The sequence below is a fragment of the Chroicocephalus ridibundus genome, chromosome 3, assembly GCF_963924245.1.
Source record: "Chroicocephalus ridibundus chromosome 3, bChrRid1.1, whole genome shotgun sequence".
NCBI lineage: Eukaryota > Metazoa > Chordata > Aves > Charadriiformes > Laridae > Chroicocephalus > Chroicocephalus ridibundus.
Window position 1 is genome coordinate 99,906,942 of NC_086286.1, and position 13,010 is coordinate 99,919,951.

General features: G+C 36.9%; 1 protein-coding gene across 6 annotated transcripts in view; it reads right to left on the reverse strand.

Moving 5' to 3' along the window:
* The window catches only part of PHF3 (PHD finger protein 3), a 53,121-nt gene that overhangs the window by 35,440 nt on the left and 4,671 nt on the right, over positions 1-13,010 (reverse strand). For 2 of the 6 annotated variants that reach the window (XM_063330259.1, XM_063330258.1), the window contains exon 2: positions 6,767-7,035. The exons of 3 other annotated variants lie outside the window; for them this stretch is intronic. In XM_063330259.1, the coding sequence (XP_063186329.1) occupies positions 6,767-7,010 (244 nt within the window). In that variant the 5' untranslated portion in view covers positions 7,011-7,035. Of the gene's footprint in view, positions 1-6,766; positions 7,036-13,010 lie in introns of those variants that run through there. One more of the 6 variants, XM_063330263.1, reaches the window with a different exon arrangement.

The following is a 13,010-nucleotide window of genomic DNA, read 5'->3' on the forward strand; positions in this document are numbered from 1 at the left end:
TTACTATTTTGAGTCTCTCCATTACTTGTAAAGTACTTAAATTTCTGAACTACTGTGCTGCTGACTCATTTTTAGATATGTTTTACAATAACAGAGTAACATACAGGAAAAACAGTTTACTTGCAAATTTAAAGTAAAATTTTCCATGCAGTAAAACAAAAGCCTGACCCTTTTTTTAATTCTTCAGCAATGTAAAAGAGAGGAAAACAAGACTTACTCGCTGGGGGAAGAGGAGGGAAGGAGGAGAAAATACCCCTAAAAACATCATCAAAATCTTTGAAATTTACAAATCTTCCCTTGATAATCTTCAGCCAAAATTAGACAGAAATACTCAGGTTTTTGACACAGTGGTCAAGGTAAGCCTCAAGTCTTTTATGTAGATGTTAGCCCTGATTTTCGTTTGCTTAGCTAACCACATGGAACAGAGCTCCACTGTTGTTGCTACATTCACCTGAATCATGCTAACAGCGGGACTGATCAAATCCACCGTGGATTCCATATTTTAATTCTACAAGCATCAGAAGTTATACATTGAACATTTTAAAATTTCTACTATGTTAAAAACCTAACATTATGCTTCAATGAAAAGAACAGTAACAGTCTAAAGCAGTAACTAACACATATCCAGGTAAGCCTTAAGAAGAGCTAATAAACTCTAGTAAGGCAAGGAAACATACACACTGAGAAATTATCATGAAGTCTCAAGACTATAAATGAAGATAGTATATTTTATATTAAAACCTTTTTCCTATTGACATTTGTGATGCATATGTTCAAGAAACAACTAAAAATGCTCAGTTAGAAAAAAAAAATATTTTCAAGAGAAATTAGGTCAACTGATGATATAACTTACATAAGAACACACTTTAGATGAGCCTTTAGATGAGCTCTGTGATTGATAAATACATAAACTGCCTTGCAAATCCTATTACAGATCCAACCCCTCTCCATCCATAAAACAATGTAAAACTGACCCAAAGGAATGAGTAACTACAGTCTTCAGAAGGACCTAAAATGGGGACACCTGGTAGTTTGTTACCTACAAACAGAAAAGCATACAAAATAAACATTCTGCAGGGTCTCAATATAATATCAATATAGTAAATTTAAATTTTACACAAGAGAGTTATACCTTGGTCACAAGACACTGTGCAACTGTTCGCATGGACAGCTTGGAGGAAGGAAGGCATAAAGACGTAAGAAAACCAAGAGAAACAACTGTAGACCCAATTTTGGGTTGCAATCCGAAGGTTACGTTCAAAATTACTTCATGTGCAGGAGGAAAAATAACACATACATTTGGCTTTAGTGAGAAGAACCTGAAATGGCTAACACAGTCAGACAGGACACTAGCTAAAGAAAAGTATTTGTTGTCAGAACAATTGGTTTGGCTCCAAAGATTCAGCAGGTGATCACAATTTTAGCAGAGGTAATGCTGCTTTCAGCAGTACTCACGAAAACACAGGCTAAAACTAGAAAGAACAAACTGCACTTAGGGGATACGCTTTCCCAGCAGCAATCCAGAGGGAAAGGAAAAAAAGGGCAATTAAAAAGATGTCCCCAACAGTCTTTGCACACTCTTATAGTGTCAGTCTTCCTCATCATTTATGAGAAATACCTGATTTGATGAACATATCCATAAACTAAATTGGTTAAAAGTTTGATTCTGTTACGAAATCCAGAAATGTCTCCAGATTATATGCAATTCAAACTCCATTCCCTCTATTACATGTATAATAAATCAGACTGCCTGAATAAACAACATCCTGAAAAGCTACAGAATTCCGGATAGCTGAGAATTACCTATTAAGTATGAATGCTGGTTATTTAGTTCATTGGCATGGGAACAGTCTGACCTGCTATGCTATATGCTATCAATTAGTGGATAAGCTTCCAGCAAGAAATAACAGAACAAAACAGAAAACCTATCAATAGTTGATCTAAAGTTGAAAAAAAGGCGTTGCTCTCATGAGTAGACGTCACATCCTAAATTTCACAGTTTCCGCTTCTGATCAAGGAATTGCTCAGAAAGTTAAAAAAAAAAAAAAAAAAAGCAACCTCAAACCCACATATCCACACCCACCCACACCACCCAAACATTAAAGACGCCCAAGAGCTGTTCCACATAACCTACCCTCCTGTGTTGATCATTCAGTTCTTGGAAGAACAGCTGCCTGACCACACTGATGAACAGAAGCACAGAGACGCCTAAAACATGATATGGGACACTTTTGATTGTTTCAAGAACTTGGGTTTCATTTAATCCTGAAAAGCCTCCTTTTGTCAAATTCTGGCCTTTAAGTCGCAAAGTGAGCAGTTATATCTATTTCCACTATTGACACTAGGTCTTTCTGCTGATACCTACTTCAGGACAGTAAATGGCCTCCATTACTGCTAAGCTCCTATGAGCTGCAGTGAATAATAAGATCTGTGAATAGCTTGTACATTGATTCACCGAAATAACAGAAAACTTCCTAACAGTGCTGTAAGAGCAGTAATCTGCACAGTCTACCCGACAAACCAGCAACCCAACTACACCTTTACAGTTCAGTAGTCACTCCACAAACACATCCTAAAAGGATTTCAGCATAACATCTGTTAATTTGACCCATGCCCTTTCCAGCTTGTGAAAGTCAGAAAAAGTTACTTTTACCTCTGCTTAAAGTCTTTACCAGGATCACCTGGAAAGAATCTTCTTGTCTTCTCCAAACAAGTAACTGTTCAATCAAAGCTGAACAAGACAACCCCATTCTATTACACATTGGCAATTACACAGCAAGCTCATCGACTAGAGAAAGACCAACAATGTCATTTAACAGAAGAAACCATTTAGATCCGGCACAAACTGGACTCAGGCCATGAGACTGCTTTACTGGTACAGTTCTTCCTATCAACAGATAGTCAACAGACATCCATTCTCATGTTCCTTGCTATTTGTCACACGCCAGTACTGCTGATCACGAGATGCTCAGTACAAGAAAGACAGGGACCTGTTGGAGTTGGTCCACAGGAGGACCACAAGAACGATCAGAGGGATGGAACACCTCTCATATGAGGACAGGCTAAGAGAGTTGGGGTTGTTCAGCCTGGAGAAGGTTCCAGGGAGACCTTATAGTGGCCTGTCAATACTTAAAGGGGGCTTATAAGAAAGATGGGGACAAACTTTTTAGTATTCCTTGTAGAGACAGGACAAGGGGTAATGGTTCAGACTAGATATAAGGACATTTTTTATGATGAGGTCAGGTTGGGTGGAGCTCTGAGCAACCTGATCTAGTTGAAGATGTCCCTGCTCATTGCAGGGTGGTTGGACTAGATGACCTTTAAAGGCCCCTTCCAACCAAATCATTCTATGATGCTATGCTACCATCGTCCCCCAGAGAAGCATTTATAATCCAACTTTAAAACTTTGCATTTTCTGGGTAGATACCTCTAACAAGCAGTGTGATTAGAAATCAAGCTTCAACTCACAAAAATCTGTGTTTCTGTCTTAGAGACAAGCACTTTACCTGTTTAAAGGACGTACAGCCAATTGCTATCAGTATCTATCACATACAGTCAGGTAAGTGGTAACTCACCATAAAAGAGCTTAGTATTAACAAAAAGCTTAGTTCATGGTGAATTATGTGTAATATACACCCTAAAGCTGAGCAAGACAGATGCTATGTTGATGAGTAATAACTTTGGATTAGGCATGTAAATAACACCCAACACAAACTAATGTCAATGCAGCAGTAATAAAAAGAGCAGAAAACAAACCCATACTCAAAACCAACTTAAGAGCAACAGACAAGGGGTTTAGACAAAAAGACCTGATCTCCAAAGTAAAACAGAGAAAATGTTGTCATGATCCTAAGAAATCTGGTATGCTGGTAAGCAGGCCTGAAAAAAGTCTTTCTCAAAGCTGCTGCCACTCACATGTACTCGTGTTCACATAAGAAATGGTACAAGTTCTTTGGGTTGAAGTCATATAATGATAGTATTTTGCATTGTGCATAGGTTTACAAATACTCTTGAACTCTGCTCAAACCAGGCTCTCGAAGTATTAGTGAGCCATGCCTCCCGCTCCTCCATTTTGTCTATGACGCTTAATACCATTTTAGCCAAATCACCTCCTCAGTCCAACTGTTTTTACCTTTATCTCTTCAGCTTGCTCACAGCAATCTGAAGCATGAAATCTTCACCACTTTGAAAACTGGACAGAACAGAGTGCATTCCAGTTATTCATGGAGCAGCAAGCGTGATGAATCTGTCCTTTGCTGGCCTAACTTCCATGAGCATTTTACTCCTTTTCTTAAACTGTTCCACAGTCCAGGCATGGATAATGTAAACCACTGTTTGAAGGTCTAAAATAAATTGTAGTAAATAAAGTTTTTACCTCTGGAAAAAAAATCACTCTTTTCTCCAGAAATGAAATCAAGAGTTTAAGAAACACCACCATCTACCGTTTCAGTATTTCCTCAGCCTTGCCCTGCTTAACATAAACAGATAACAACAATTGTACCAAAAACTACTAAAACCTTACTGAATATACATTTTTCTAGGTACACTTCTAACCCTAGTGAAAGGTTAAAAGAGGAGCCAACAACCAACTGTTCTGTTACTGTATACTGCTTAATGCACTACAGAATAAATTCATAGTGAGATCCCCCACAGAGGAGGAAAAAAAAGAACTGGAAGGATCAGAATACAGCAGCCTATCATTCTGTATGACACATCAATGGTGTCGTAGCTCTAAAGATGTACGTAAGGCAAGTTTGGTGGGGAGATTTTTGCTTTTTCTTTTTTAGACAAATTGATGTTGGTCTAGAGATAAGCTTCCATGCATACTGTCTGGAAAAAACAGCCTTTGTATGGGTAATTCTTACCAAGGGTACTATCATCTTGCACTACTGCATTCTTACCAGGAGACTATATAAACTGTGTTAGACCACCAACAGTCTCAGACAAATTAAATAAAACCTGAGCTAGATTAATACTCACAGAAGAAAGACAGGCAAAGAATTTTTGCTTCACACTGATAATCATCACTGCCAACTAAAAAAAACTATGAATACATACTGTGGTGCTACCATCTGAGAATAAGGACAGTTCTTATCAAGACCTACAAAGAACAAGCAACAGCAAGAACACTTCATGTCCTTTGGGATACCCACTACATTAATTCCAAATTGCATGCTTTAATTTACTTAGTAAAATGTGGCTCTGCTCTTGCTTCCAGATTTAAAAACAAACAAACAAAACATGAAACTCATTAACTCAACATAAATCAAATTATGTTTGATTCCTTCGCACAGCCTGAAATAGTAGCCCCCAAGTAAATGAGTTAGCTCACTTATTTTAATGGACAGCAACCTTCAAAAATTAATTGTGATTATTTAATGATCAACAGTATTAATTATTGCACTATTGATCACTTTTAGGAGAAATATCCAACTAGTATGACAAAAAGCTGCCTCAAGTCTCCCTGTGACTCCAGCTATAATGCTATGAGTTAATTCAAAAATTTTAAGTGCAGTATAGGTTTACCGGAGGATGCACAGGATGTGGTGTGAAACAAGAATCTACATCACTGTTTAAATGGAAGGAAATACAAAATTTAAAGAGGAGGAATTTGGTTTAGTTGTGTACATTGTACAGTCTTGGGCACAATAAAAGTGATACAATTTTGTTTGGTGGGTTACAGGCAAAAAAGTATAAGGATAGGGACTATGGCAAGAATAAACAAAAACATTAACGATGGCCTCAAATAATGTTCTACTGAAGTAGTAAAAAGATCAAATATCTTGTTTTGACTTTGTAGTTCACTTTTTCATTGCCTCAGTCAATATCATCTTTGATTTACAGTTTTCCATGTCGTAATACCACTTAATTTAATGAAGGTGAGAATTTAGTCTGTTAGTAGAAACGAAATCCATACTATATTAAGGAAACTATCAAGATTTTCACAACCAGCTCATAAAAGTTACTAGAAAAAAAATTAAATGTTGAGATCATCAAAGCTATCTGCACTAATCTACAACACTCTTAAGTAAAGACCCTAAAAAATGCATTTAAAAAAAAAAAAAACACTTTCAAATAAAAAAAAAATTAGAGCATATTTTTGTCTCTTACATCAAATTCAGTGTAACTATTCCAACCAATATAAATAATTTTAGGGACTAGATCTCCCTTTTTTTTTTTTAATCTTCAAAAACTACTCCATAACTCCTAAGATTATTTTTTTTAAACTTTGCTCTAAACTGTTTACAGATCAGGTGTTTCCAAACAGTAAAAAAGAATTGTGTCATCATTCCAAGGTTGAGTTTGAAGCCAACCAAAGCAAAGCACCCAGAATCCGGTATCAGCGCAGTACCAGAACACCTAGCACTAACAAAATAACGCTGAAGTCAGAGCAGCTATTTGTACAACTTATACGCTCCTAGTGCTAACCCAGAATTATTACATATTTTGAAGACAACTAGCAACTTCACTGATCAGGCACAGTACTTACACTAAACAAATCACAACTTTAATAGGGAATAGTTTACATGTACTCAAGACAAAGCCTAAATTACTTCTGATCCAGATCAGGAGCCTTCCTCTATCTTTACGCAATGAAGTTAAGGACAACTGCACAAAGTTTACATGCCAGGCATGTAAGCAGCACAACAAAAAGGGCAGGAAGGAGACAGAAATCCCAAATTATTATTTCTACATTATAAAAAAGGGTTGGTACTAGAGTATAACTGTATTTTAAATTGTAATCTTAAAAAATTGTAACATTTACCTGTTGAACAAGGCATCTGGAAATTGGGATCATTGCTATCCAAAACAGGCAAACAGAACTGGGCACTTGCAGATCCTAGCATAGGATCCTTATCGCTGAGCATGTTCTTCAGCGAATCCTCTAAGACATTTTGACTTGTACTAAAATCCTCACAGACTTCATTCTCCAGGTTGGATCCTAGAAATAGGGCATCATCTAAGTGTTCAGTAGGAATTAAATGGTTAAATGTATCAACTATATCCATGAAGACTCCTGTGTGTCTTTCAGCCCTATAGAAAGACAAGAAAAATACCATAAGAAAATAAGCTACAAATTGTAAAACACCTAAGAAACCAGCAAGTTCTTTTGGCTCTTGTGTTTTATAAAGAATGATTAAGATATTTTAGAATGGTAACCAAAAAAAAAAAAAACCTGCTTATAGCTTAGTGCGGCCTACTGCATATCTACAAATCAATTCTCTAACTGATTATCTTTAAAAGAAATACCATGCTAAGTTAATATAAACTCCACTATCACCCTCAGAGTGCTGCCACTTCTACAGAGTGTGCATAACAAGGATTAACTAAAACACCTCCTTTCTAGAATTTGTTTAAAACTTAACCAACCCGAGGGGGTGGGACAACAGAGAGAGGAGGAAATAAAGAACAAGCAAACCTGGTTAGCAGGACTGTAAGGGCACATCTTTCTTTACCTTTAAATGTAAAAATGTGAGATCAACTTCCACTAAAATCAATGGAGCTGAGAAAGCTCCGGAGCCTGCCATACTAGTCCCAAAACTGAGGAGGATTATATTTCCGTTCATAAAGGAACTAACAAATACTTCATAGCAAGTAACTATTTTTAAACAGTAAGGTCTTATCTATGTTATTTTTCAACTATCGTTACATTCAATAAGATTATGGAAATTTTATACGAAAATCAGACCTCAAGCAAGTATGCGAGAATTCTGAGCTGGCTTCAAAAGGGCCAGGAGCCTTTTAGAACCTTCAATTTTGAAGAAGTTTAGGTAAAACTTAAGAAACTGTATTCAAAGATGGCACCTACATTTTACAAGAAGGGACTCCCTATTTTCTACATCACTCACTCCTTCGCGATACAGCAGGAATGCTACTATTACAGCAGAGATTCAACTAATAAGAATGTAGAACTACACAACAGAATGGAAAAAAAGTAGAGTGAAATGTTTCTTCACAAGTTTAACATAAGCATATACTTAAGAGTGGAAAGAGATAATTATAACAAATATGGTCACAGAGACAAAGAAATGGAGTAGTGCCTGGATTAATTTGGCATACAGGAAAGTCTGGGAGACCAGTTCTGGCACACACAAAGCTATTCAAGCTTTTGGAAACAGAAAAAGGACATACATTCTCTTCTGCTCCTCCTTCATCGTCATCTTCCTACACACTAGACAGGAATATTTTTTTTCTGAATGAATGCCTTAATTAAAGGAAAAGGAGAGGAGTGATATTTAGAGGTTGTAGTGCGTGAATTACTTTCTAGATCCCTATTTCATCAACCTTCCACTAAATAAATCCAGTACCTACTCATGCGGACTAGAACAGTAAGTATTCTTCCTTATACATGTTAATGGGACATTCCTGTTTTAATGATCAACAGGGAAAATCCTAGCCATAGACATAAAAGAGCTTTGCTACAATTTCAACCCTATTTACGTAATTTATTTAATTTCACAAGTTCACAAAAACTACAGGTGAGCATGAAAAATGTTTTGGGTTGGGTTTTGGGTTTTTTTTTTTTCCTTTTAAAAAAGAACATGACAGACTTTCTTCCTTCTCCCATAGGGCAGCTCAGAAGAAAATAATGGTCAGGTATGGCACAATGCCTTTACAGACCATGGTGCCTTTACAGCATCTGCACACTAACCATGACAAAACAGTCTAATACACAATACTGACCAAACAGCCAGCAAGAAGGAAAGTCAGGCCAAATCAGGTGCATTTAGTAAGCAGGTAACAGTCTTACAGCAGCAAGTATGTTGTAATTTAAAAGCTCTCTACACCAAAAAATGGACTATTTTTATCAAGCAATGCAGTGCATCTACATATACACCATGCCCACTAGCAACTATTCTTTTTGCAGTTTTCAAAATAATTTTCAAATTTGGCAACAAATAAAGCAGCAAACTAATGGAGGAAGTGCTATGCTGCACCGTATAATCTATTTTTATTATGCCATGTGGTTACAACCATCTGATACTATGCGGGATGAATTACAAGAGCTGCAGTGGCTCGAAGGATGGAAATAATTACAGATGCCACAATCCGGTACTTTAAAACACCTTCCTGTAATGACAGGGTTTTTTCATATTAGCATCACACAAATATTAGAGTAACAGACAGGATAAAACGATGGTGAACACTGACACAACAAGCGTCAATGACACTGCAATAGAACACCCATGAATTACTGTAACAAATCTTTTGTACCCAATATTAAATATAAAAGAGTGGCAGGGGCTTTGAACACGTTTACAACAATATCTCTCAAGGTTTTTTTCTGGATAGGAGGGGAACATTTATACAGTTGTTACTTAAAACATTGCTGCTACCAACAGAGCTGAGCATTCCACTAAGATCAGTGTTAAATAGCAAAGCTCAAGCAGAATGCTAGCCCTTGCTACAAAAACTGCTGCTGACAGAAATTAACCTCTGTCTTCAGCAATGTCATGAAAAAAGACTATCTAGAGTTTTGCGAGGCTCCTAAGCAGACATTCAGAACACCAAGAACACTACTAACACCTAACTAGCTATTAGAGAAAAATAAAGTGGAATTTTAATGATAATTTTATTTCTGGAGCATGAGTCTATGATCAAATATAAATTCTATAAAAATTTTGCATTAAAAAGTCATTATAAGGATACAAACAAAGCCGTTTTGCATAAAAATCCTACCACTACAAAATCTAAGATGAAGAATTTATGCTCTACAGTTTTTAAAAGTTAGAGAGGTTATACCACTGAAGTACATGGAATTAAGATTTTGCTTTATCTGGTTCAAGAAAATACTATTCAATTCTTTGTATAACTTATACAGTACCTAGTTTAGAAAAGTATTTCTAGCCTTACTAGATGAACTATCACGTGAAGCGTAGAATCTGTGGCCTCTGACAATGAAAGATACACTTCTTGCTAGACAGCTGATTGCTAGAAACAGTTGCTCAAAAAAAAAAAAAAAAAAAAAAAGAAATTTCTTCCCTTACACAATCCCTAAAGTGCATGAATTTTGAATGGCTTATTTTATAGTTGAAACATTTCAACATCAGGAAAAATAGCCAGAGATATAAGTAAAAATACAGTTAAGTTTTTCACAGTCACTTATTTCCAAAGATAACTCTAACCGCTTGGAGGAGGAATGTATTGTTCCCCTGGAACACAGCTGTGTCCTTCACTTGAACCCTAAAGGCTAGTGGCTTGGCATCACCCACAGCAAAGTTGCACATATCAAGCATGCTCCCATCGCACAACAATTCAAAACTGTCTTCCCATTGCGTAGTTAATCAGAAGCAACAGAACACGAAAACATTTGAGTATAGAGAACAAGCGAGAAGTCAGGAATTCATGAACGAGGCAAAGGAGGAAATGACAGAGAAGGAAGCCCCAGACAGGTTCAGTCTGGACAGCCATGGAACCTCTCCCACCCAGTGGCTCCTGGACCATCAGGGCATGCACTGAGACCGCTACAGCACACAATACAGCATGTGGGTGCAATGAAATCTGACCATCAAGAAAAGCTAAAGGTATAGAGAGCATTGTCTACAACTCCTTATATAAAAGTGTATTTCTCTTATACTTTTGAGACTGATTTGTTTCAATCAGCTCGCTACTGTAACAATAGGTACTCATAAAAGTAACCTACCAACTAAAATCTTTCATTATTAAGTGATCCATCATTAAAAACAATCCCATTAAAGAGAAAAAGCATGTCAAACATGAATTCCAGAATTTCTCCCACATTATGTCTACCATAAAAATCTCTTCATGTTCTCAACACCACTTTCTTTTTCAGTCTGAGTCTTCCAGCTTATAAAATTCATTTTTTCAGTTGTTGAATTATTTTAAGCTAGGTATGTCATAATATTACCTCAAATCCCAGTATGAAATAAACATGCTGTAGGATCTGATATGGCAGGTTTGTGTCTTGTCCGCATTTACTACTTCTTTGTTACATGTCTAGCAGTTCCAAATGACTTTCCAAAATTAAAAGATAAATAGCCAAAACCATCACTTGCTAAGGGAAGAAACTAAGCTCTCCAACAAGCACAACCTTTCAAACTAATCTTAGAGGGGAAGGAAGACTAATATCTGGTTGAGTGATATTGTGCATCTTTATGGTTTCTCATTGTTTAGTTTGTCTGTGAAAGCAGCTAAAAATTACTTCAGTTCCTGTTGTATTATTTTCTTATTGGAACAGAGCAAAACAATTTAGCAGAGATATCCAACCGCATCAGCATGTCTCCACCATCTTATCTAAAATCTACTTCAAGCAGAGGCGATCACAAACTGTATATACCAGTAGAAATTCTGAGTGTTTCTTAGCTGATGTACAGGCCAAGCACACTCTGTCTTTGAGTGCATTCTAAATTAAGTCTCCCTTAAACACCAGGTATGTGCAAGTGTTTAACTTCCAAGTACATATCTGGATTTTCATTCGATAAATTTGTCTTGACATTTTATTATCTTCCTTTACATATGTTTTATGCAGTTTTAATAGTACTCCTACACCATTTATTTTATTAAACAAAAGTTAGGTTTCACACTTTTAAATAACATTCACCGTAATTACTTTCTCACCTCCCCTCTCTGTCCAGGGGGTGACTTTCATATTTTAATTTACCTTTTAAACTTGACTTTCATGTAGTAGCTTAAACGTTAAACTTAAGAATATAAAACAGAAGTTTCTGTCTTTTTAATGATTGTCAATGTAACAAGAAATCTGGTCTATGAAAGTCCTCAGAAGTTGGGCTTCAGAAAAATAAAATACTTCTACAAAGAAATTTAAAAAAAAACCAAACAACACCCAAACTGGCAACAAAGGGCAGGGGATGGGGGGGTGGGGGTGGGGTGTTGAGGATACTCAAAAACCTAGATGTTAAAAATCATTACTTTATTGACCTACGTAAATCAGTGAGTCTGAAGATAGCATAGTAACATTACAATTCCTTCCATTTCATTTATGTACCTTCCTGATTAATGTCTGTTTCTTCCAATTCACTGAGTATGGCTAGTGCTTTTAAAAGCTTTTGTAAATCTAGTTATTGACTGAACTAATATTGGAAACATTGCAAGACTCAAGACAGAAGACTTGGTCTGTTGTCCTGTAAACACCTTCCTTCAGCTTATCCACACCAGATGACAGAGCAAGGACTAGTCATAACAACAGTAATAGGCTCCATAAAAAAATCCATATCATATTTATTTCTTCAAGTAGTAGTAATAAACACTGGTCAGAAAAGGATGAATAGCACCTTCGATGTCAAAAGGGAAACGCTGACTCAGCACTGTCACAGAGGAGTCAAATAGTAAGTAACAATAACTGACAAAAACTTTTCAGCATGTCATGGTTTTGGCCAAATTGTCCAATAGCCGGCAACAGATGCTCCCCCCCAACCTCTCATACACAGAGAAGAGGAGAGATTTACAAATTTAGAAGAAACTAAACTACTTTAATGAAATATTAATAATAAAATAAAAAGGAAAATAATTAAATAGACAACAGTATATACAAAACTGTATTAAGCTCCCAGGATGACGTCACCAGCAGGCACTGGGGAGGTCCCAGACTGGACTCAGCAATGGATTCCACAGCTGGAGTCAGGAACACACAGATCGGGATCAGAGGCAGATGAACAGACAGGGTCCTCCTCGGACATCAGCCATTGAAGAAAAAAAGTTGACCCTTTGATCCCCCAGCTTTTATACTGAGCATGGGGCAGATGGGATGGAATACCCCTGTTGGTCAATTTTGGGTCACCTGTCCTCTCCGCTCCTCCCCGCAGGTGGGACCCCTCTACGCTTTTCCATTTCCGACCCTCCAACAGGGCAAATAACAAAATTAGCTGGCCTTGGTTGTTATAGCAGTAAATATAACAAAGAGCCTCCCTGCCTACTATTCCTTGGCACAAACTGTAAACATTGGTCTTACCACTCTGAGAATGAACCATTTTTGACACAACATACTGTTAATTTCAGAGACTTAGAAGAGGCCTAGCTAAGAAGTAAAA